Source organism: Streptopelia decaocto (assembly GCF_964273445.1).
Source record: "Streptopelia decaocto genome assembly, chromosome: 3".
In the NCBI taxonomy this organism is placed as follows: domain Eukaryota; kingdom Metazoa; phylum Chordata; class Aves; order Columbiformes; family Columbidae; genus Streptopelia; species Streptopelia decaocto.
The window spans coordinates 43,112,412-43,136,483 of NC_138656.1; the positions used below are offsets into that span (position 1 = coordinate 43,112,412).

The window sequence follows — 24,072 nt, forward strand, 5'->3', positions numbered from 1 at the left end:
ATTGGATTAGAGCTACTCATGCCACCTTTGTTTCAGCAAGCACAAGCAGGAGTTTGGCACAGCTGATTGCTGTGCTCACATAAGAAACCAGGAACTGCCACCCTGCCTGGAACACAGGACAGGACAGAACCAGGTTTCCTCTCTGCTACCACCTGCTTCAGCAGAGAAAACAAGAACTTTGTCCCTTTGTCCTGGACATGCAAGAGATAATGTGCCCAGTCTGTCAGCTGTGACTTTCATCTCTGGTAACTAAAGAGTGGTTTCTGTCTTGAAGCACAGAGCCTAATACATTTCCCCAAAAGTTTATTAGCATTAATTTTGGACAAATATGGGTATTTTTTGCAACATTCATACAAAAGATTTGTGGTTTGTGTTTTTGGCAGGTTTGTTTTTTAGGTTTTGGGTTGTTTTTGGTTGGTTGGTTTGTTTGGGTGGGGGGGAGGGGAGTGTTTTGTTTGGTTTGGTTTTTTGTTGTTGTTTTGTTTGGGTTTTTTTCACTTAAGGCCCTTCTTTTTTGGTCTTAAATTTCATGGTAGTCTTTGTGCCTCCTCCTCCTCAACACAGCTAGAAAACCTTAGTTCAAATCTTTATCTTGAGAATGGCATTAAACAGAACTCAACTGAAACCTCCCACATCCCAGGAGACACATTTTAACCCTGGGGCCAGATGAGAATATGACAGCAGCAAGTCTGGAGCTGTTCTAAAGTATATAAAATACAGGAACTTTCCCTGAGAAGAAAGCAGACACACAGGCAGACAGAATGACTCTTTCACTTAGTGTTTATACAACTTAATCAGAGAAGTGGGACGCCTGGTTCCAGGACAGTCTATTGATCTATCCTGAAGGGGACAGCAGCTATGACTAACCTGTCCCAAAACACCCTGTAGCATTCAACTACTCTCCTTGGGCACAGGTTCAAATTCCTCCAAGCAAAGCAGGGGAAAAAAAATGTGGGTTTTCATGTGCTAAGTCAGTGCCCAAACAGTTGATCTATTGAGTGTAATCCTTCTCCTCTGGCATCTTTCTCAACCTACCTCTTTTCTTAGAAGCACTCCAGTATAAGAGCCACTCTGTTCTAGAGCCCCACACAATCTCACTCTGTCTCCTAGATCATCCCCAGCAAATTACCTTTTCCAGCGGATGTGGTTGCTAAGTAACAATCAACTCTGGAAAGAGAAACAAAGTTCCTTCCCAAAGTTCTGCATCCCCACCCTGATGAATAGGTGCGATTTGTCACACGTATTTAAATGATCCGTGAGTGTTGTAGTACAATGAAGCTTAGTTTTCTGCTGGAGTCAGAGGTGGCTACTAGTGAGACTGATCCAAATTTAAACCATCACAAAGTTTGTTCATTTTCATTCAAGGGGCAACAGAGAATCTTACGACAGATCTCTAGACATACATTAGGTATGAATTATGAAATATATTTATTTGGTGTCTATTAATGAGCTAATACAGACATCCCCATGGACACAAGCTGCATATTCTCCTGCCAGCAAAATAAAATATGCGTTTTACATTAAATTCAAGTATGGGACAAAAAAATCTGCTTTTCTTTAAGCCTTTGTGAACTATCCTCTTTCTAATAAAGTTAAATTCACATTCTTCCATAAGATGTACAAGACCCAAGTAGCCTCTTCCACCCCAAGGCTCTATTGTAAGAACATATGAATCTCAGACTGGAGCATAACAAAGACATCATGATGCTTTCACAGCATTCCCTTATCTTCCACAGGTTTGTTAAGATCTGTACTCCACATTAAATATGCACTGGATGTGGGGCCTTTTCCTGTGAGGAAGAAGAAAAGCTAGAAAGACCACTTCTTGACAGAAGAGCTTGGAGAAAATGATGGAGACTGACATGTTTCTCTCTCCATGGCCTTCATATGGACTGCACCTTCTTTTGCAGTACATTCACCAACTCCAACACAATCTCCCAGCCTGTTAACCTTCATGAAGGCAGAGTTTAGCTTCTCTTGCAAATTATCAGTAGCAATGCTTATAAGAATTACACCTAACAGAGAACATCCTTATGAATAAAATTATATACACATTTATATTAATTCCTCATTGGGCTTGCCAGTAAGATCCATATAACCTACATAACTTGAATGCAAAACTTCCCCTGAAAGCCATATTGTTTCTTTACTAGTCCTTCAACAAAGCAGTTTCAAGGTAACACCCACTGTCAGCTTTTAGCTACAATGGCTGCATAGATGTTCCTTATTCTCTTCAGAATACAGCAAGGAGAAACACTAATTCAGTACATCATGGATCTTGAGTGTCACTCCTTGCAACACAGCATCACAACACAACCTTGCAACCTCAGCATCAACACTTAAACAGGTACAGGCTAAGTTCTGGAAAAGATGCTGACACTCACTAACCAGCTTGCAGATAACCACACTATGGGTTTCAGAAACAGTTGAACACTATCAGCCCTCTCCACCCTTCTCTTACTGTCTTGACTCCTGTGACTCAGTTAAGAGTCCAGCCTGACCTCAACCAAAAAATTAAAAATGTACATTGCCATCATAAAAGATGCAACTTCTCCTCACTCTTCCTCTGCAAATCCCAAGATCAGGACAAGGCTATGCTAGCTTCCTTGTAACGTGTATCTTGTTAACTCTGTCATGACTGAGAAGGATCCAAAGCAGCTGTTTCTCAGCATCCCTCTGGTATCCAAATGTTAAAAGAAACCTACAGTCATGTTTGTGATGGAGGCAAAAAATACAGCTGAAGAGTCAGAATAAGACTTATGATCCTTTTGCATAAAAGGCCATGGGATATCCTTACACTGAGAAGACCCATTCCAAAAATAAACTTAAAAATACAGGCCCCAAGTTCCTAAATTGGCATCTCCTTTCCTTCAAACAACAGAAGCCACTTTAACCTTTGTATCTTGCAACACAACCAATATAAGTTTCTCTTTTTTTACTTCATTCTGCTTACAACTCATGTAGTGCAGTATTCCCATATTGCACCAATATGGGATAAGATCTTATAGCCTAACAGCATGCCAAGAACAGTGAAACACACTACCTGAGAGAGCAACCACAAAAAATTATTTCATTTTTTAATTGTCAGAAATAAACCACATACAGATGGCCCCACAACAAAGCCAACCAGAAACAACTGCTTCAGCAAGATCATTCACAACATCTAGCACTGAGATAAGCAATGACCACAGTGTGTAAGGTCATAATTACAGAGTTACCAATACAGATGCTATTTAAATGCACACAAATGTATATTCTTAGTGTTTATGTTGTCAATGATTAATGACCAAATGCTTCCCCTTATACCCTGCTCATATGGCAATCTGCATGACTGCTTAAATTGCACAGGGAGGAATAAAGTTGTTAGAAAAGAAACCTGCAGCCAGTCACTGCCATAATCTGCTGAAGCCTCATCCCCAGTCCATGTCACTGCCCTTGTTTGCCCGTCCTTGAAGCAGCCTGTAACAGTCCTGTGACAGTCTATGTATGTAGCAATATAAATTGCCTTCAAAAAAAATTTGCCTGTGTTTATTCTGCAAACTCCATTTAAGAATATTTCCAAATTCTTAACTGGCTTTATCATTTTCTTCAAAGACTTTCTCTAGTTGGTAAGATGCCAAAGAATATAATAAGGATTGGAGGGAACAAGAAGTGAAGTTAGGGATGCTAAAATTAAATACTTTTCCTATGTGCTTTATATAGAAAACAAAACAACTGTGAAATAAGCCTTGTCCTCTGCACACGGGGTAGGTGTGCATTTATTTACATGATGAATGACAAATTAGTCAGCTGAACATAAGGTACACCCAAGAACTCCCTGCAATTTCATTTCACTTCTCCTAGCACAGAAACAACCCTCAACTGCTACCAACAGTACCAGGGTTCTCTTTTTTGCTTTTGTCCTTGCCTTACTTAGCAAAGAGAAGGAGTTTCAGGTGTACAGTTTGTAACAATGCAGCATTTTCCGAATGTTCAAACACTTCCAAACAGCTGTTTGAGATGACCGGGCATAGGTTCAGCTTCTTGCTTGTCTTTCATTTCCATGATCATTTCAAAAGACTTGAAAGACTTCTTGCACAGTTGCAGAGTAAATTAGGGGGAACATCATGTACCTCACCAGAAATCCATGTGCTCTGAGAAGTTCTTCTTGAGCAAGTGTTGGACATAGTATACTAGTCTGGATTTATACTTGTCTACTTGTACAAGTTTTTATTTATATTAAAAAGGAAACAAGTAAAACTAAAAGGCACTGCACAAACCAAGAAACAGATGGATTTTGTTAAAAGGAGCCCAACCCAAAGGCCTATTGGACATAGAAGGACATACCACCATCTGATGCCTGGTCTATTACATCCGTGATGACTAGATAAACTTCAGTTTCTGAAATCCACAGAAATAATGATAACACATGTTTCAGACTTCTGTGCTTTTTAAGTATATGCCATTTAAGTGGAGTTTTCTAAAATGTTTTCAATTTGGACAATAGTACCTTGTGTTTTCAGTACTTTCCTTGTAGGGCCTCTATGATCAAATCAGCTAAACATGCAGGGCCAGGTTACGCCCTGCCCTTCAGCATATGTGCAGTGGGGAAGAGTTATCTCTGCCGGAACTGTAACACCAAACCCAAACATCCTGTACCTATGTCTGAGCAGGCAGTGTTAAAGTGTTACCGACACAGTTCCATCCCCACTTCCCAATGGTGAACCTTTTTTTTTTATTGATTCATATCTGAAATCAATATTGCCAGATGCAAAAATAATAAACTGCAGGGATTGTGGATTAGAATTTTGTTGGGCCAATAAAATTAAGTTACATACATGACACTGGATAAAAAATAAAGAGAAAAGCAAGAGCTTTTTTAACATCCTCTTTTTTTAAAAAATGTGAGTTATTATTCTCTAGAAAAAATAACTTTAATACAAAAATAGCTCCTGAACAAAATAATATACATTTTACGGTACCACAAAACGTGATTGATTAGGAATGGAAACAGGCATCGTAAGACTAGTTCAGCACCTTAAGTCTAAAGTGCTTTATTGTTTTACTGAAACAAAAAGAAAAAAAGAAAAAAGAAAAAAATCTAAGTGCTGAAGTACTATCACAATTCCATGCTTTTCTCACCTTTCTCACCAATATTATTACTATACATTGATGAAAGTTTGGAAATTTATTCACTGAAAGTGCTTAACTGTCACAAGCATGCCACTTTCTTCTTACAACTCTAGTTATTAAGATGAGGGGGAGAGGTGATACGAGGACATCCATAACCCTATTTTACTTTTTAAAAACACCATCCTCCTTTTAACAAGCACACAACCTGATCTGTATACTCAATGACAACTATTTTTAGGACAAGCATTGTCTGTTTGAAATCAGTCAGGAAGCACCAAAATAAGATCAAGTAAATTATTAAGTGTCATTATTGATATCAGCTGATTATATTTCCCTTAATAGAAAGAATGCTCTTTTAGGGAAGGAAAAAAAAAAAAAGGCACAAAGCATTGCATCTTTTATAGTAGTCTCAATGCACTGCCAAGACTCAAAGCCCTCTAGTTGGACTAATTTTAGGGTGATTCTTTTTAAAGCTTTTCTTATTCGGGAAACCTTTTGTTATTCATTTCAGTGGGGCGCATTCAGATCACCACATCCCAGCTTCTCAGCACAAATGCCTGCACCCATCCTTTACCAGAAGGCTGCCCACCACAATCTTATGTGAAAAGCAAGTGCTGTAAAAATAAGTCCTTATAAAAACTACGGCCAAAGGAATGCTTCCTCGAGCTTTTCAAAATACCAGTTAAAATTGCTATTCGGAAGCAAGTAAGCGTTATTCTTTTAGTCTTTCACGTGCAAACGTTAAACCGAAATTGACGGTAAAATATGAAACTGAAATTTAACTTCGCTATTATACCCAGATTAGCAGTGCGTTCCCTCCACCCCCATTCGGCCTGAAAGAAACGCAAAGGAGACCAAAAAAAAAAAAGCTTAAGACAACCCCTAAAAGCATTTAAAAGTTCGTAGAAAGAGATGGATTTTCAAACGCACCAACATTTTCAAATTACTCCGGAGCACAACCGCCGCCGCCCCCCCCCTCACGCCCAGGGCCGAGGGGCTGGTGCGGGGCCGGCCGGCCCCGCACCAGCCCCTCGGCCCTGGGCGTGAGGGGGGGGGGCGGCAGGCCCCGTCCCCCAAGTCTGGCCGCCCCCACATCAACCCCTCAACCACCCGGGCCTCCCCGGAAGGCCTCCTGGCCCGCGGTTCCCTTACCCGTGGTGGAGAGGACGGTGCTGGCGAAGAAAAGAGAGGAGGTGAAGTCCCAGTTCCAGTTTCCCGAGGCGTTGCTGAGCACCGAGACGCCGTAGTTGCTGGCCTCCAGCACCCGCATCAAGAACTGCTCCAGCTGCTGCTCCGACAGGCAGGCGTGCTCCTCCAGGAAGCGCTGCTTCAGCTTGCCCAGCTCCTGGCGCAGCAGGTCCTCGTAGGGCAGCTCCACCGAGGAGAACACCACGGCGCCGAACACCAGGTAGAGCAGGTAACCCAGCACCAGCAGGGCGAAGCACCAAGCCGAGCGGTGCTGCTCCACCAGCCGCACGCAGGAGCTGCCCGCCAGCGACTGCAGCATCTTTCCCGAGCCGGGGCCGGCTGAGCCCCGGGCCGGGCCGCCGAGGGGGAGCGGGGTTTGGGCAGGGAGGGATGCGACCGCCGCCTGCCCTCTCTGTGGCCGCTGGCTTTGAAGGCGCGGAGCGGCGGTGATGTGGCGCTCACGTGGCCGAGCGGCGCAGGTACCGCGGCTGAGGGACGGGCCTGACGCCGCCAGCCGCCCGGCCCCGCCGCCGCCTCCTCACGCCTCCGCCGCCTCCTCACGCCTCCGCCGCCGGCTCAAGCGCCGGCTTCTCCCTTTCTCTTTCTGTTCCTTGTCACCCAGTAACGCGCGCCAGAACAAGGGGCCCCAGCGGACGTTCGGTGCTGCCCGCCGAGAGCCCCCCCCTTCTCTGTGGCGGGGCGGCGTGCGGCCGGACGCCTCGCAGAGATGTCTTCCCCCTTCTCACACACAAGTGTCTGCAGATTCCCTCGCCTCGCTGGCCCCCCCCGGCCCCAGTGAGAAACCCCCAAAACAGCCATTCCTACTACTGTTTTGGTTTTCTTTGTGTTTTATCTTTTGTGTGTGGTGGTTTTGGTTTTTTGGTTGGGGTGGCAGGAGTTTGTTGTTTTTTGGGGTTTTTTTGTTGTTTTTTTTTCTTTCGTATTTCAAAAGTAACTGGACAAAGCAGACGAAGGTAACGCCGGAAACGGAGCAGTGTGAAGCAGGAGTCTGAATTTTGGTTCAGTAACGTGACGTGTTCAAGGGAGAACCCTGATGGGCTGGCCTTAGCGTCCCCCCTCAGGTCCCCTGGGACATAACTTCAAAACGGTGCTAGCGAGTGTGCAGTTTGAACCAGGTGACCTCCAGGAGCCACATCTAAGCTAAATGAGTCTTTACTTCTGTGTTGCGCTCCTGACAATACTCGCTTTTTAATGTCACGAAGTACCTGGCTAGTGCCCAGAGTGGCGTCCACAATGAAGCCAGCACTCTGTGTGGTCCAAATCTGCAATCTTCTCAAGTTTCACTTAAAACACGTCTTTCTTTGTCCATCTCTAACTCTGGTCAGCAGTCACACAGTTAACCTGCCAGGAGGTTCCCCACCACATGAAAAGGAGCAGTGAACACTGTAGATTCTCAAAGTGTTCCTTAAGGTGACTAAAGGCAGCTTCTGTAAAATGAGAGAGGAGATTCCCTAGTCGCATCCAGAAGGGCTCTGCCACTTCCCTCTCATGTCTCATCTGATGGCAACTTGTACAGTCACAGAAATAGAGTAGTAGCTTGTAAAAGTAGCTTGTAAAATCATCAGTCTTTGAAGAAACTTACTGGGGCTGAGCCAGTGAGTTCAGAGTATATTGAATCTGGCAATATATCTTAATCCATGGGGTGCCCCTCTAAGCTGTAAGGACTAAAATGGGAAAAGAATAGAAAAACAAAAGGCACAAAACAATTTTTCATTCTAGAAATGTAAAATGATGTGTCAACAATTCTTTTTATATAAAAGCTACACTGGGCTGTGGGATGAATCCGGCCTGGCAGAACACAGAACCAGTTCCCCTCTGCCAGTTACAGCTGAGTTGTGCCAGGGGCTTAACTCCCCACTCTCTCTTGTTGGATGATCAAAATCTACATGTGTTCCTGCATGTGGAAAGCAGCTGCTTGAATGCATGGTGAAGTGTCACACTTGGGGGATGTGATAGGTACGTACCTGATGGGCCTAGCAAGCAGACTCTTGATGCTATGCCTACAAATGTATGTTTGTTGTGTGTGCCTGTGCAGCTTTTGCATGCACATCTGACCGTACAACTGGGGAAGGGGCACCATGGGCACTTGGGCATTTTGGTCAGATGATAAACTTTACCTCCATGGCTGGAGTCCTAAACTGTTGCACGGTAAATGGTTCTAAAGTGCCTTCTTCATATGTATAAATTGTAGCACTGGGCAGAGGTGCAGCACAGTTAAATTAGGGGAGGGGTTTGGAATGAGCAACTGAAGAAAATCTATGCTATATATCCAGAAGTTAATTGACAGAAGGACAGACAAAGGCAGAGATGTCATGTCCTTACACCACCACTTCAGCACCTTCCATCAGCATAAGCGTATCTTTAAAATGTATGTTTTTGCTGTAAACCAGTGATGTGTAGGAAAAAAGACGATTCAGTCAATAGCAATGACAATTAATAATGGCTACTGTCTGAAATAACATAATGCAGACAAGCTTTTGAAGGGAATATTCCAAACAAATGTTTTATTGCATTGCACTAAGACAGCATGCATTTAAGCATTGTTACAGAAAAAGAGGTTGAGGAACCTCATTGACCAATTTAGTATGCTTGGCTAACTCCATCCAATTACTTAATCACTCATCCCCTCAAATTCCAAATGACTGAGTATCTCCATCTATAATAAAAAAGCCATTTAAAACAATATATGTGACATACTGGGCTCCATTTTGATCAAGTGTACTTGGTTTGCCAGGTCCAATAGGTTTTGTAATACAATTTAATTTATGGCAACATCTAGTAGGTACAGTTGCATTCGTGATAACAAATGGGCATATCTTCACTAGAAAACAGTATTTTCCCAACCTTCAAGCCAAATATTTATTTAAAGGTTTGAAAATGTTTGCTTAAGAACACACCTCTCTTTCAGTGGTGATAGGAAACTGTGGCTGGGTAGCTGAACAGTTTTATTTACTGGCCTCCTTCAGTTTTCCATTTTTAAGAACCACTCATTCTCCATTTTTAGAAGTCTCTCACACTTGGAGGTTTGCTGGGTTAGAGAGAAAAGGAGGACTCTGCTGAACAGAACCCACACCACTCTTATAACTTGTTTTTTCCCCACAGGTTTCCAGAGGCATCGGCTGGGGGGAACAACAGCAGAGCAGCACAGCTGTGTCACCGAAGTGTTCACGTTCTTGTTTCCAAAGCAAATGTCTGGACAGTTTGAGTTTTAGCTACCACCGTTTATGTTCGTGTTTTAACTCAAAGCCCTTAGCATACCTGATAATTTAATTACAGAATTCATTGAGATAGATGTGTAGACAGGTGTCATAATGTTCAGTTTTCTGACTTCAAGTGATCATATTTACCATGACAATATTACATGTTAATGCAATTGTGTCATTCCAGTTTCCTTCTAGAATATGCTGTGTCCATTTTCACATTGTTTTGCTAGTCAAGTATCAAGCCACTCACGGACTGTTTGTACTCAATTAAGTGTTATATACTGTATAACAGAAAGCCACAACATGCTTCCACAAGGAGTGACTGAAATTCTGAAGCAGGCTGTAACAAGAACAGTCTTTTTCCAGCAGAAGTTTCACTCTGCTGTGATCATCCCTCTTAATAAAACATGAATCCAGTAAATAAAGCGTACCACATTATCACATCACTCATTCAGCAGCTACACTCCGTGGTGACCGGGCTCCTTGCTGCCAAAGAATTCCAGCTGCTAGTGGGGAGAAGAAACCCACTCCTGGTAGATACTGGTGCTCCCTGTTGCACCAAACTCCCCTCTGAGGTACAAAAAATGCAAGTACAAGCTGGCTACCTACAAGGATAGAAGAAAAGACCAACACTCTAATTCACACATAGAACTGAGGTAGAGATTGGTTTTGTGTCCTGGGGTGCCAGAAAACCATAGAGAAAGTTAGTAGTCTCTCTAACTCTGCTGCGTGGGGAGACAAGACAAATCCCCCATCACATCCCTGGTTAGCAGCTTCTCTAGTGTTGTCCAGAGGCTGAGAAAATCCTGTCTCAGACATAAGAAATGCAAGGCCCTCTCAAAGCTGTGTGAATCACATTTTCTATTAGGAGAGGTCAAACAAATAAAAAGGTTTTGTGTTAATGGCAGCCTATTTTTATCTGAGCTTTTTGGTTAACTACAAAAATCTTTTATTACTCACGCATTTCCAGTGAAATGCTGAAGTGTTCCAAACCCTGGAAGACAAGGCTGGAGGGGGATAACAACCTGGCAGCAGACAGTGACCAGAGAGAGGGACAACTGTGCTCTAGTCTTTAGTGCAGTTAATGTAAATTATATTAGATGAAAATACTAGTTTAGTGAAAAGCAAGAATAGTTCCCAATAATGCTCTAGTTCCCGGAGACTGGCATGTGCTGAATGGCATACGGCAAAGAGGAGATTTGATGCTCTGCTGCTCTGGTCACTGAGCTCTATGCCCTGAGGGGAGTGAGTCTGGGGGAAGGGAAGCACCCACATTTGGTGCTGTTACTAATATAAAGTCTATAAAATATTTTCATCACCAAAAAGAAATAACTGAAAGTAACTCAAGTACACAGAGTTTCAAGTTGATTGAAAAGTATTTTTTATTCAAAATAGCTAGTCTTATGGCAAAATCACACACACACAAAAAATCATCAGTCTTAGAAGAAAATGTCCTTCCTCTCAAAAAAAGTATAAATAATTACCCTGAAGAACCTTAAGTCCTGGAAAGCAGTATAAATAAAATCAGTAACTAGGCAATACTCGTCCTGCCAAACCTGTTCTACTCTGGTGTACCTATAGCATAACCTTGCCATACACTGAGCAGAGGAGTTGGTGGTGGTGAGGAATAGTGGGACGAACAGTGTGGGAGCCTGTAAACAGTTATGTGCAGAGAACTTGAAGTACTATCAAAGCTGTGTCACCCTGACAGCTGAATACTGAATAGCAATAGGGAACTAATTTGTCCTTCGGGGTTTTTATTCAAATTTGGTGTGAGTATAAATTCAGTGGTTATAGCAAGTCTAAAGCCTGATTGATCTGTCCTAAATTATGTGTATGTGAAGAAAGATTCTCTAAATTCACTTTCATTAAGGATTCTGCCACATTTATGTGTTCCCATGAATTTTTTTTAATGAAACAGAGAAGTAAAATCCTGCATAACTTGCTGTATCTGTTAAATGAAGCCTGGAACGTAATACATTTCCTGTTGTAGAAGAAAATATATCTGAACAATTGTCTCTGAACACACAATTTATGGGCTTTTGCAAAAGTTAATATAAGGTTGTCTAGTGGCTCTGACTGAATGTCATGTCCCTGTGGGCAGGCAGGAGGTGCAGTTAAAAGAATCACATCCTCAGGAGGCACCAACACAAACATAGTTTGTGAGAAGCAGTCAGATGGGTCACCATGTGTTCTGGTTTGCATGGGTAAGGTATTCTATTTTGGCTAAAGAGAATCATCTAGATTTGGGTCAAATAACATGAATCCTATAAAAATTTAATCAACACAGCCTGACTTTATAGGAAAAATTAATCTGGGATTCATTCCCGTCTTCATGTGGCAGGAGGATGGAGATGTGATAGGAGAGTACAGACATATTTAGGTCTTTAAAATTTATCACCAAGTGAGCTGGTGACAGTAGAAATATTGCTGTGGAAGAAAAAGAGTCAGCAAAGTCTGTGTCCATGCCGTTTCCAATATCCTGCCTGGCTGCATTCTACTTGAGAGGGAGGGGAGATTTAGTGGCTTCCTCAAAAAATCATTTTATGCCGTTAGCTTAATGGTGCAACACTGTCCACAAAGAGCACTGATCTGTGAGAGCAAAGGAATGAATGTACCTGGTTTGGGGGCTATATTTAGGAGAAGGTTTACGTCATGGAGTAGTAGTAGTTAGAATTAAGAAAGTTTATATGCATGGTCAGGCACAATTTATTTCTCGAGTGAGTCATGCCTTGTTCAGCGTAAATGTAATGTTCCTTAGAGCTGCAATAAGTATTCATATTCGGCCAATGATCTTGTTGTCCAAATGGAATAACTGAGAGATAACAATTTTAAGAAGATAAGCATTTTATGTCATGGAAAAAGTAATTTCATGTGTTCTTGCTATCAGGTTTACCCAATGGCATTATCCAAAGAGGAAATTGGTCACTCTAAGAGGTGTAGGTCCACTGGGGATGAAGGTTGCGTAAATGTACATAAATACATACATTGATGTATATACATATATGTTTGTATATAATTATATAGTGTGCTTCCTCAAACTCTTCACTGTTATATTCTAAGTTCTGCCATATCGTGGTAGAAACATAATTACCCATGATTTGTAGGATTGTGTTAGCGCTGAAGGAATGTAATAGCTCAGAGAATTCAGGATGTCAACATGACCTTATTACAGCATTACATTAAATAAAATTCAATATTTTAAATAAAGTGACCTTGCCCTATGAAGTCCTGTGGCAGTCAGCCAACAGAATCAGTCTTTTAAACCTCTTGGTCGAGGTGCTGAAAAGAGGAAAACCAGGCACTTAATGGTTTGTACTGAAAATAAGGGTTCACAAAATATTTTATTTCCCTTCCTCCTAGAATTTTTAGTACTTCTTCCTCCTTATCGGCAGCCTGGTGTTACAGATGGTTATGGAGGGAAATAAAAGAATGCAGTAGCTGAGGTGGACTTGAACAGCTGTGTGTGTCCAAGCCTCCCTCCTGATCTTACTACCTCCAGGACTGATCTTGGTTTTGTCTCAGAGACGTTGTGCTGGTTCTTGGGCACCCAGGAGGTGATGGCACCAGCAAAGCCCACCACCTTCCTCTGGGTCACTTTCAAAACACCCAGCCCCAGAGAAGGTTATGCACTAAATGACTTAATTGTGATTATGTTTTTCAGTAGATAGACTGTATTTCCATGATTTCTGTTTTTTGTTTAATTGAACCCCAGTCCCAGTCTCTTAGTTTAGTGCTGCCATTGGGGAACATTGGTAGATCCTTTTGCCTGTTTTAATTCCGCCTGCATTGCCTTAGAGTTTGTGTACTTGTATAATCAATTTTTTATGCAACATGCTGAGTTGGACTTGTGTAAACAGGGGGATGGGTTGAAATAAACCTGTACCCAGCAGTGGTGACATTTTTACTGACAAGTAACACAACCTCTCGCCCATTCGTGGAAAGGTCACATTAACTTGCCAAAACACCTTTCAGCTTCAGCTCCATTTGAGTCTGTTTTCCTGGGCCCCAGCATGTGTACACAACACAGCGCTCCTTGGCGAGGCCTCCCTGACCTGAATAATTAGTTCAGACTGAACAGTGTGCACACTTGTACTTCTTCATCCACTCAAGTCGGTCGGAGTGCTGGAGCCTGGTCCTGACACTGGCTGCTCTTTGACTCTGCATTGGGCAATTGGGCCCACGTGGCTGGAGCTGTTGTCGTTTGTAATGGTGAACTTCTGGCTGCCTGCAACCATCCTGGCCTATATGAGACCTTGCAGTAGCTACACATTGCCTCCAGGGCAAGTTACTTTGCTGAAGTAGGGAAGTCTGATGCTGGATGTGACTGCCTGTGTGTTGATCACACAGGGGCCACAAGGCAGATTCTTAGGATGACTTCCAGATGCTGCCTAGACGCAGCCCAAGAAGTAAGGGGCTCTGGAAGAAGAAAGGTTGCAGCTCTGGGAAAGGATCTCTCCTGTTGAAGCCATAGCAGATAGCTAGGATATACAGCAACTTGGCTTTTTAGAGCTCTAGACTCCCAGAGAATTTAAATTCTAAAGACAGTTCCATCTTACAGATCATTGCCAGTCTCTAATATATAAACCATACTCTAACCCAGATCCTCAGCTATACCTGAAAACAACCCTTGTGTTTGATTTTAGATACTTCCTTTGCTGGATGGATCCTATAACCTGAAGGACATTAATGCTTATCTGTAAGCTGGCACAAGGTCCAGTGCCTTCCTACAGCTGTCCTAGTGGGATGGAGAACCCAGGCAACCCTCTTCCCTAGGCGCACGCTTTACAGCCAGCACATGGTGGGGCTGAGCGTTGAAGCAGGCACTCTTCCCGTGTCATTCCTGCAGAGCAGATCCATCTTTTCCATTGTTCAGTCCTGATAGCTCTGGGGTCTGATACCTCTGCACTGTGTGTGCAGAACAAACCAACACATGGTACCAGAAACCCTCGGCCATGGTGTTTATTCCTCATCGCTAAAGGCTCACATTACTACAGTGGAGTAAAGCACGAGTTACTATTCACAGATGAGGAAATACAAACAAAGCCTTCTAATCTGTGATACTCTTACCTAGCCATGCTGTTTGGACACGTTCATTTTCTAGGCAACCCTTCTGCCTCAGCAGAGTTAAATTTTAATAAATGCAATTCATTGCCTTGCTGAACCAACGCCTGGAACAGCCCATGGGTACTATTGCCACATGCACCTGCTATAAAGAATACCAAAGCCTACTTCAGTGACCTGGATCTTTTGAAAATTTAGTCCTTTATTTTTATCCACTTAGAAGGAACACAAGCTGCGGTGTCCTACTTTTTCTCAACTGTGTCATCTGACTCATCAATCAAAATTGAATTTGAGTCCTATTTTCACCTACTGATTCTCAGTCAACCTAACAAACCTATCAGAAGTACAAAAGGACAATTTTGTCACTCAACCCAAGATAACTTTGCAAATCTTGAGTTTTGAGATATTTTAAGGGTTAAGATAATTACAATTTCAGCAAGGCCAGATTCTACACTTTTCTCTGAAAATAGACACTTGGATAGAAAGAACACCACAGGACAAGAGAAAAAGTTCTGTGGGATAAGAAAACTTTAATTTGAAGAGATTTTGTGCTATTGGGTTGATTAATTTTTAATAGAATACAATAGCATTATCATTCTATCCACTTGTCAGAGTGCACTGTACACTTCTGTAACATTTACCAGATATCCATGAGGGCATGTGTGCTGAGAAAGAAATATAAAAACTGTCTGGCCTACAGCTGGTTCAAGAAATAGCTTAAAATGTAGGTCTGTCTAGAAAAACCTCAGTTAAAAACCTGACAGGTTTTTTCTCCTGTACTTTCACAAATGCATGAAGTGATTAAAAAACAAGAACAACCACACCACCACCGTCAAAATCTGTTTTTCTTGCTGTTATGGCAAAACAAGTATCAGTGACCTGATCCTATTCCATCTGGCTCATGAGACATAAATGGGAAGCAAATACAACATATGCTAGAAGATCATTCCGGCCTCTTGAAAACTCTTTCCTAGAATCCAGCCTGCCGTCCTTCAAACAAGTCTTTAACCATGCCAGGAATAAAGAATAAAAGACTGAAAAACTGAATTTCCAGGGCAAAAGAAATTTCTCACAGTGCCACTGTTTCTCTTCTGATCTCTCACACCTGATTTTAAGACAGATCTACAAAATGCTTTGAGAAGGTGAGGCCAGGAACTAACGTTTACAATCCTTTTGAACATTGCCAGCTTTGGATTTTGATTTTGTGCTGCATTATAATTTTCTCTACCTCTCCCACTTCTTCATTTAAACTAATGATACCTCTACCTGTTCTTGCTCCTACCTAAAGTCCTCTTCTCTTACACATGCCAAAAAGTGAATCTAGGACTATATTTTCATAAACAGGAAAAGGAAATTAACACTATGCATATTTCTGAAGCTGTCTTTTCATTAACTAAGTCCTAAGCATTACCTCAGTGCAAATAACTAATGATAAAATCTTAAACCAGGCTACAGAATTAACTATAACTGAATTGCTGTTAAATTAATTTTGAGACAGTACATGTACAACTTAGGAACAAACTTCCTGACAGGCTTTATGCTTTAGATAGACCTCTGTTTTCTCTTCAAGTCAACATCAGATCCCACATCAACACAAAACAATCAAAATATTAATATTAAATTTGTAATTAATAGTACTCAGATATATCAAGGTAAAATTGTTAACATCTATACTGACTCCAAGTATGCTTTTGGGGTCGTGCATGCGCATGGAGCAATTTGGAAAGAAAGAGGACTCTTGAACTCTCAAGCTAAACATATCAAACATGCAGAAGAAATACTGAAACTACTGGAAGCAGTACAACTCCCTGAGAAAGTGGCGATTATGCCTATTAAGGCACAACAGAAAGTAACTCGGAATTGGAAAAAGGGAACGAGCTGGCAGACAGAGAGGCAAAACAAGCAGCTAAGCAATAGGTAAAAATAGAAAGTGCCCTAGTCTCCGATGGGCAGGTCTCTTTGGAAGGTAAGCCAGGGTATACTAAGGAAGACCAGAAACTTATTATATATTTAGAGGGACCATATAATAAAGAAGGCTCACACCCCGCAGGGAAAACTTATTGTTCCCTCCAGAAAGAGGTGAGTGTGGTGTGGCCTCACCTGGAGTACTGTGTGCAGTTCTGGGTGCCACAGTATAAAAAAGATCTAAAGCTGTGAGAGTGTCCAGAAGAGGCTATGAAGCTGGTGAAGAGTTTGGAGAGGAGGCCGTATGAGGAGGAGCTAAAGTCACTTGGTTTGTTCAGCTTGGAGAAGAGGAGATTGAAAGGAGACCTCGCCGCAGTCTACAGCTTCCTCACAAGGGGAGGAGGAAGGGTAGGTGCCGAACTCTTCTCTTTAGTGACCAATGACAGAACCCGAGGGAATAGCAGGAAGATGTGCCTGGGGAGGTTTAGGCTAGACATTCGCTAAAGGTTCTTCACCCAGAGGGTGGTGGAACACTGTAGCACGCTCCTCAGGGAGGTAGTCATGGCTCCAAGCCTCACAGTATTCAAGAAGAGGCTGGACAATGTCCTCAGACACATGGTGTAAACTGTGGGGTTGTTGTGTGCAGGGACAAGAGTTGGAGTTGATGATCCTTGTGGGTCCCTTCCAACTCAGGACATTCTATGATTCTAGGATTCTAGGATATTGCCACAGCGACAATTACTCTTATTTGTGTTCACTAAGTAATGTGGAAATGTGCTGGCATGCTGCCTCCTCCTGTATGGTGACACATGGTCCATGTGTGACTATTTCCCCAGGCAAACGGGACGACAGACCCAAAGGAGCCTTACACAGAAGGACCTGTACCAGCCCGGTACCTTGGGGAAGACAAGTGGCTTCTGTGTAGTTTCCTAAACACCAATTCAGAAAGTTGAAGGTAGGCACTTTGAAATTTTTAGCCTCAGGCTTCTGTCTGCCTAGACACTCCCATTCATATTATGTGATAGACAGACATTATTTCGGGGGAACAAAATGTGCTATTACCACAGGATCGTATAAATCCTGTCTGTCTTCTGGGAATTTCAGCTTGAAAGAAAAGCTGGATGTAACTATCCTAAAGTGTTAAATATTTATGAAAAATATATATCACGGCATCCTACATACAATAGTTCAATATACTTTTGAGACTTTACTCCCAAAATACTTCTGTATTATCTTAAGTTGTTGACAAATGGCACAGTGTTTTGCAGCAGGAAAAGATCTCCCCTTCAGCCCTCAAATCAACCTCCTAGGATGTATTTCTTCTGCTTGATGTTAACACAGAAAACCGAATTTTCACCTCAGCATTTTTTACTGAAATGGTTTTGGTTATGAAAGTAGAATAATCAAGAAAACTATTTTAAATATAGCTTCACTAAAGTACAGAGGAAATTACATTGTCTGCTGTGTATGAAAATCTGTCTATAATTAGATTTAAATGTCACTCCTTTCAGTGCATTTTAGCATTTCTGCAGACTGTAGTCGTTATGACATATATAGTTTCAGAATATAGCCTTCATTTTATGAAAATTACGACCCCACGGCATGCATTCAGGACAGTATGTCTTTGTATTAGCTGTGAAAGATAATCTAATAGTTGATACAGTTTTTGACTAGTTTCCTCTCATTCCAGTAGCATAATTTGTTATCATTTGCTTTACTCTGCATCCTGTAAGTTTGGGAGGAAAATGATTCATCTATAGCTAAGGACAGTACAGAATTTTGATATAAATATCTGTATTTCATGTTTTACAAGTGATGCTTGTATATGTGAAATACTATTTATTCCATTTAAACAGTAGTGGAATTTCAGCAATTGTAATATTTTCTTTCATTCTGTGGTCTTACTATACAAATAAATAAAAAAAAGTTATTGAAAATGAAGATATTTATATGGCTGTCATTTTGCAGAAAAGATGCTAATTGACCAGAATTTGTTGGGTTTTTTCATTATGTGAAATACCACAATAATGCCATCACTTAAAAGATTAAGTTTTCCACTTGCCCACTTGCGATGGCTGTTTCCAAATTAAGGCTTGTCTCTTTGCAAAATAAACTGAAAAGTAAAAAGCTATTCCTAAAGAAAAGACATCATATTGATATTTCATCTAATTATCAAAACATTGCTGTGCTTTAATGCCTTCTGGGTAGTAGTGTGTCAAAAGGTTGGATAGCTGGAGAGAGGGGCCTGGCCCCTGGCCACCTCAGCTCCCTGCCGCATGTCCTGGTGATGTGTGCTCCCGTAGTGGGAAGCCTCTGAGATCCTTCCACCCTCGTCTTCCATCCCACTTCTAACATTTGACCAGCTTGGATATGGCCTTCAAATCAGTCTCTGAGCAGTGACAGGGAGTGGAGGGAATGGGCAGTAGTGATGCACAAAGTCAGGCCTTTAGCCAGCATTGATCAGAGTAAACAAGACCAACGCAGATGGCTTATCCCACCTGCATTTTAGGTGTAGGTGCCTCTGAGAAGGGCAGAGCTGCATCCCCCTGCCATTCTCAGACATTCAGCCACTGCTGGATTTGTGTTTAAACCTTTTGAAATATAATACAGTGGAAATATTTTCCCTTCAAGACATCTGGTTTTCAGAAGCAATAGTTCCCCTTGTTAGCCAGGAATGAACTGTAAAAATCACACCTCAGTCCAAATGAATTCTGACTGTACTTGAAACTTTAACCTAATTAAACTGTTAACTTCAAACTCTGGCATAAAAAGAAGAAAAGAACATTGTCATTTTGACATGAGGCAGGTGAGGCAGCTTCTCCCATTTTAGCACATTTTGTACCATACAATGGTGAGTTCAGATATTTCAAATCTAATTAGGACATATACAATGGACTTTCACTAAATTGTCATGTAAGTAGAGCCTTCATTTCCAGCACAAGCAGCTCAGGTGACCTGGTCTGCCTGGCCCTTCTGACTTCCAGACAATGTGATTGAATGAAACACAATTTCTTTTATCCAGAACTCCTGGCTCCGAAGATCTGTCACTGCCAACAGCCATGGGAGCAAATCTTATGTCAGCCTGAAAAATAAATATTGAAGAATAAATTGAACTATAATAGTGTGTCTGTCTGGTTATTTAAAAATATATGAACAAAGAAAATGCAAAGGACAGGAAGCAGCCAAGAGAGGTTTACAGAGATTATTCAAAGGTGAAGAAATTGAAAAGAAACTTCTTCTTCCAGAAACATCCTGGCTCAACACCCACTGAAACTAAAGAAGTGGTTCCATCCCTTGCCTTTGAAAGTCTCATCTGTGTGTCTTCTCAGACACATCATTTGTCTCTTCTCAACCACAACTAGATAGTACCTAATTCCCTTTTTTGCCTATATGCTCATGCTAAGGCCCATTAATATTGCCCAAATAATGTAAAGGGAAGGGTCTTGGGCATGTAATGATCTAGCCTTCTGACCATAAACTTTGAAGGAATGGAGCACAACAACTCTATCAACAAATAGAGTGAGCTAAGATTGTCCCAAGAGGCCTTATTAAAGTTATGAGAGAATTATAGGCACATTCAAAAGCTTCTACTGAAAATTACTATTGAAACCTCTGAACTGTTATGAATATCCTTTGGCGATACTCTTGAGACTTCTTGTAACATTCTACAGAAGATGCAATTCTCCTTTAAACTCCACAGGGTGCTTCAAAAACCTGCAAGGGTTATAATTTTCTAATATATATTATTGTATTGAACAGTTATATTAAAATGCTCTTTCAAAGATAAAAGTAATGCAGAAAAAAAAACAGAATGCAAACTCTTCATTATAAAGAAAAAGTAGAAAGGAGATAGCTGAAAAATTTTAGTATGCATGTATCTGTAAATATGACTATTGTGAAACTCAAGGATTAATAAACAAATTAATGACATTAATGAAACACTCACAGCAATCTGCAAATAATTACACATTAAAGGCTTCTAAAAGTGGCTTGGTGAAGTTCTAAAAATTATCACTAACCCTGGATATCTCGATTACCACCCAAAGCTATGGAGGCCAAAATTTTACTTACAAATACTGCTGTCATCTGTTTGTCTCAGCAGCTCAGAAGGCAGAAATATTCTTTACAACTAGAACTAAAGTTCCTTGTATGTCACCTGGATTTGTCATAGTGGACAACATCACAAGGATCTATTTGGGATTCCTCCTGACTTGTGGTTTCTGCTGAACATGTATATAGGTGTCAAGCTTGGGTGGAGAAGCAATGCAATGATTTCCAAAGGGCTTTGTGCCTGTGCTGATAAGACCTGCAAGTGCACTACAAGGACATGTGCAACCAGCCGACCTCTTCCTGCTCTGCAGCACCAAGTTTGATGAGAGAAAACACTATAAACATCTCTTGCATTATAGTCACTCATGAAAGTGAAGGAGGAAAGGAGTGAAGGAGGAGCGAAGCTAATAAATGATGTTTCCTACATTTAGTGATAAACATTATGAAAAACCCCACAGTCCTCTGTAACTGATGCTTTCTGCTTGCCTGTCATCTGTGTTTATGCAGTACCTATCAGTCTTTGCAACCCTCAGTTCTTGAACTCCTTCTCAAAGTATCTAACATGGGCTTTATTACCAAACACAGAGACCCTTCTCTTTCTTTAGCCTTTCAAGAAATAGTGGGGGAGGAGGACTGGAAATCTTCTGAAGACTGGAGGAAACAGATGCTGAACTGGGCAGGATGGGTCTGCTATGAAGTTGTGGGTACAGGGAAGAGCTCCGATAGGTGAAATGGGGACACGTTTGCAAACTCAGCCCACCCCTGTCAAACAGAACTTCTGGAGGAGAGCCCATTTCAAGCCAGATCTTCAAAGAGGAGAAGGTCAGGTTTGAGTGGATCAGACACCTTAAAGAGCCCAGGCAGACAACAGAAAACTCACTTTTACAGATATCTCCTGGCATATCAGTCATTTAGACATGAAAGTGACTATATGAGCCGTATTCATGGTTCAGCATAGAGCTAAGCTTATTTTCTGGTGAGAGGGCAGCTTGCCTGTAATTAGATAACCCTCTTCCTTTCCCAAAGCACTCACTTTTCTATTTTTTTGCTTGATAAGAAAAGTTCAAGGGTTGTACTTCAGTAGTGACTCACAGGGAGGAACCTAGGGAGCTTGGTGGTAGCTTGAGTGAGTTCTTAAGAAGCACGATAGTATAAGTTATGAAAAAAATGCTTGCTGTCCACACAAGCTGGTAAGAACTAGCTGTGATGAATGGATAAATCTCACTTACGTTTCGTATCCTGGTGTTTCGCTACCTGGAAGAAGTCAGTGTGTTTGGGCTTTGAAACTGTATCTGATCTTGTATGTACTTAAGGAAAAGAGAAAGAACTGATATTACAGTTATTTATATAACATTAGCCTGTGATTATTTCTTGCATGGAGAAAAATGTCCCTTTTTTCATGGGAGTGCCTGTGAATATGAATGGCTCTGGGGAATAATAACACCCACTGAAAAGTTGGTATTTGGAATTTGTCTAATCCCTGACACTTCTGTTGGATAAACATATTCTGAGAGCTAGACTCACAGGAATAAACCTTACTGGGTGCCATATCAGAGCGGGTCTGTTTTCTCTGGAAACTAACTTTGAAATGCTAATAACTTTTTGAAAGTTATTTATGAATTATTCCGTGCAGCTGCTCCATTTCTCATCACTGGGATTGCCCCCATTGGGCAGGGAGAACCTGTGGGCTCCCACTTGTGACCAGTTGCTCTTCAGAGCCGGTCAGGGCATTCAGTATAGGAAAGGCTTCTCTGATACCAGCACCCTGACTCAGTGGTTGTCAGAAGCTCCTGGCTGCCAGTGAGAAATTTAGGTAATTATTTTCTTCCTCAATAGATTTTCATGAAGAAGCAGAAATAAATGAAGTATATTAGCTTGTTTTACAATAAGTCCATCTTGCTTTTACTGAACTAATTACCCTTCAGTCATATAACTGGTTATGCTTTTCTAAGGCATTGTGAAATCTGTTGAATCTGGAGCCAGAGTAATTATGACACCTCAGATTAATTTGTGTTTAAAAGCAGTGACTGTTCTTACAGCTCATATTTCATCAAAGAAAATCAGAGCATTTTATATACACCAGTACCTCTCAGGACAGTTGAAGAATAAATTACTAATAAGAAATATTCTTACATTTTAATATTACACACTGGCTTTTCTTCTCAAAATGTTTTCTGTATATACAAATACCTAAAAGCTCCATTCTGTGCTGCACTACACACAGTGTATGAACAACTCAATAAGGTTTAGGGTAGGAAGTGAAACTAGTTGCCAGTAAAAATAACAGAAAACATTCTGAGATGCAAAAAGTAAATACCCAAGTAAGAATTTGGCAAGGATGTGAAAGCTAAAATCTCTGCACTCTTTGAAATGAAGTAATGCCATTTTCAATGACCGCAGTGTCAAGGGCGTTCACCTACAACTGTTTAAACACAACTCCTGTTAACACAGGGTCAGAGAGATGAGTCATGCAAAGTGAAGCAACAGTGAATCACTGAACCCACCTATAACAGGTGCCCTCTAGAGTAGTTAGGCATTAGTGATGTGTGACTGCTGTGCTTGAGGTGGTACCATGTTATGAGTCACAGCACGTGCTCCCATTCTGGCTCACACAAAGGATGCGCAAACATGTGTAGAGGAAGGGGAAGGTTTGGGTATGGACAGCCAGCCACACTGCTCCATCCCCTCTCAGGCTCAGTGCAGCAGATAAGGGTTTCAGGTGCAGGCAGGCAGCTGGTGAGGGTTTGTGCCACACAGGAAGCCATCTGGACACCCTGCAAATGCCAGAAGGGCCAGTGCTGGGGCAGGGGGAATTATTTGGTGCCTGTGTGAGGGCACATGCCAAAGAACCCACTGATTATTGGCAGGGTGATTAAACCAAGGCACAAGGAAGCTGAGTATTTTTGGTAAATCGGGCAACTAGCTGATAAGAGAGAGAGAGAGAGAGAATATTTTATAGGCAGAGAACTGAGACAGTGATGAGGTGTATAAATTAAACACAGACGTGTGAGACAGCTAAGAAATTAACTAACATCTCCTCATTCCCTGCCTAGGTTCTTAAAGCAGACAGTGTGATATGCTCCGCTCTGTCCCTACAACCTCTGTGAGAGGCTGTCCCTGCTGACCAGCGTGCGCTGCACTGCATGCTAAAAAATACTGTGCGTGATTAAAGGCTCAGAGCCAATGGGGTTGTAGCAGCCTTAATTAAAAATGCAATTAAAACCCCAGAACAATTTATTGTTAGCCAAAGGAGCTAGGAAAAGCCAGAAGGTTGGTTTGGGCTTTTTTTACCTAAAATATCGGAATGGGAATGTAGCTAGAGAGATAACGAGGCAATTAGAAACGAGAAACGAATGAAATTAATGATGACTCAAAATGGCTGGGAGAGGCTTTTTTTTTTTGTTTTTTTACATCTGTCTATAGTGTTTTAAAAATAAAAGAAGTTTGAATATTCAGGAAGTCAGAATGATGCTATAAAATTAATTGTTGATTAAGAACATAGAAAGAGCAATTAGAAAATGTAAAATCT

The 24,072-nt window shown here is 41.5% G+C and overlaps 1 protein-coding gene across 1 annotated transcript in view; it reads right to left on the reverse strand.

The window, feature by feature from the left end:
* KCNK1 (potassium two pore domain channel subfamily K member 1) overlaps positions 1 to 6,851 on the reverse strand; it is a 33,434-nt gene extending 26,583 nt beyond the window's left edge. The window contains exon 1 of the mRNA XM_082050009.1: positions 6,265 to 6,851. Coding sequence (XP_081906135.1) covers positions 6,265 to 6,619 — 355 coding nt within the window. The 5' untranslated portion in view covers positions 6,620 to 6,851. The remainder of the gene's footprint in view (positions 1 to 6,264) is intronic.
* Between the last annotated feature and the right edge of the window lie 17,221 nt (positions 6,852 to 24,072).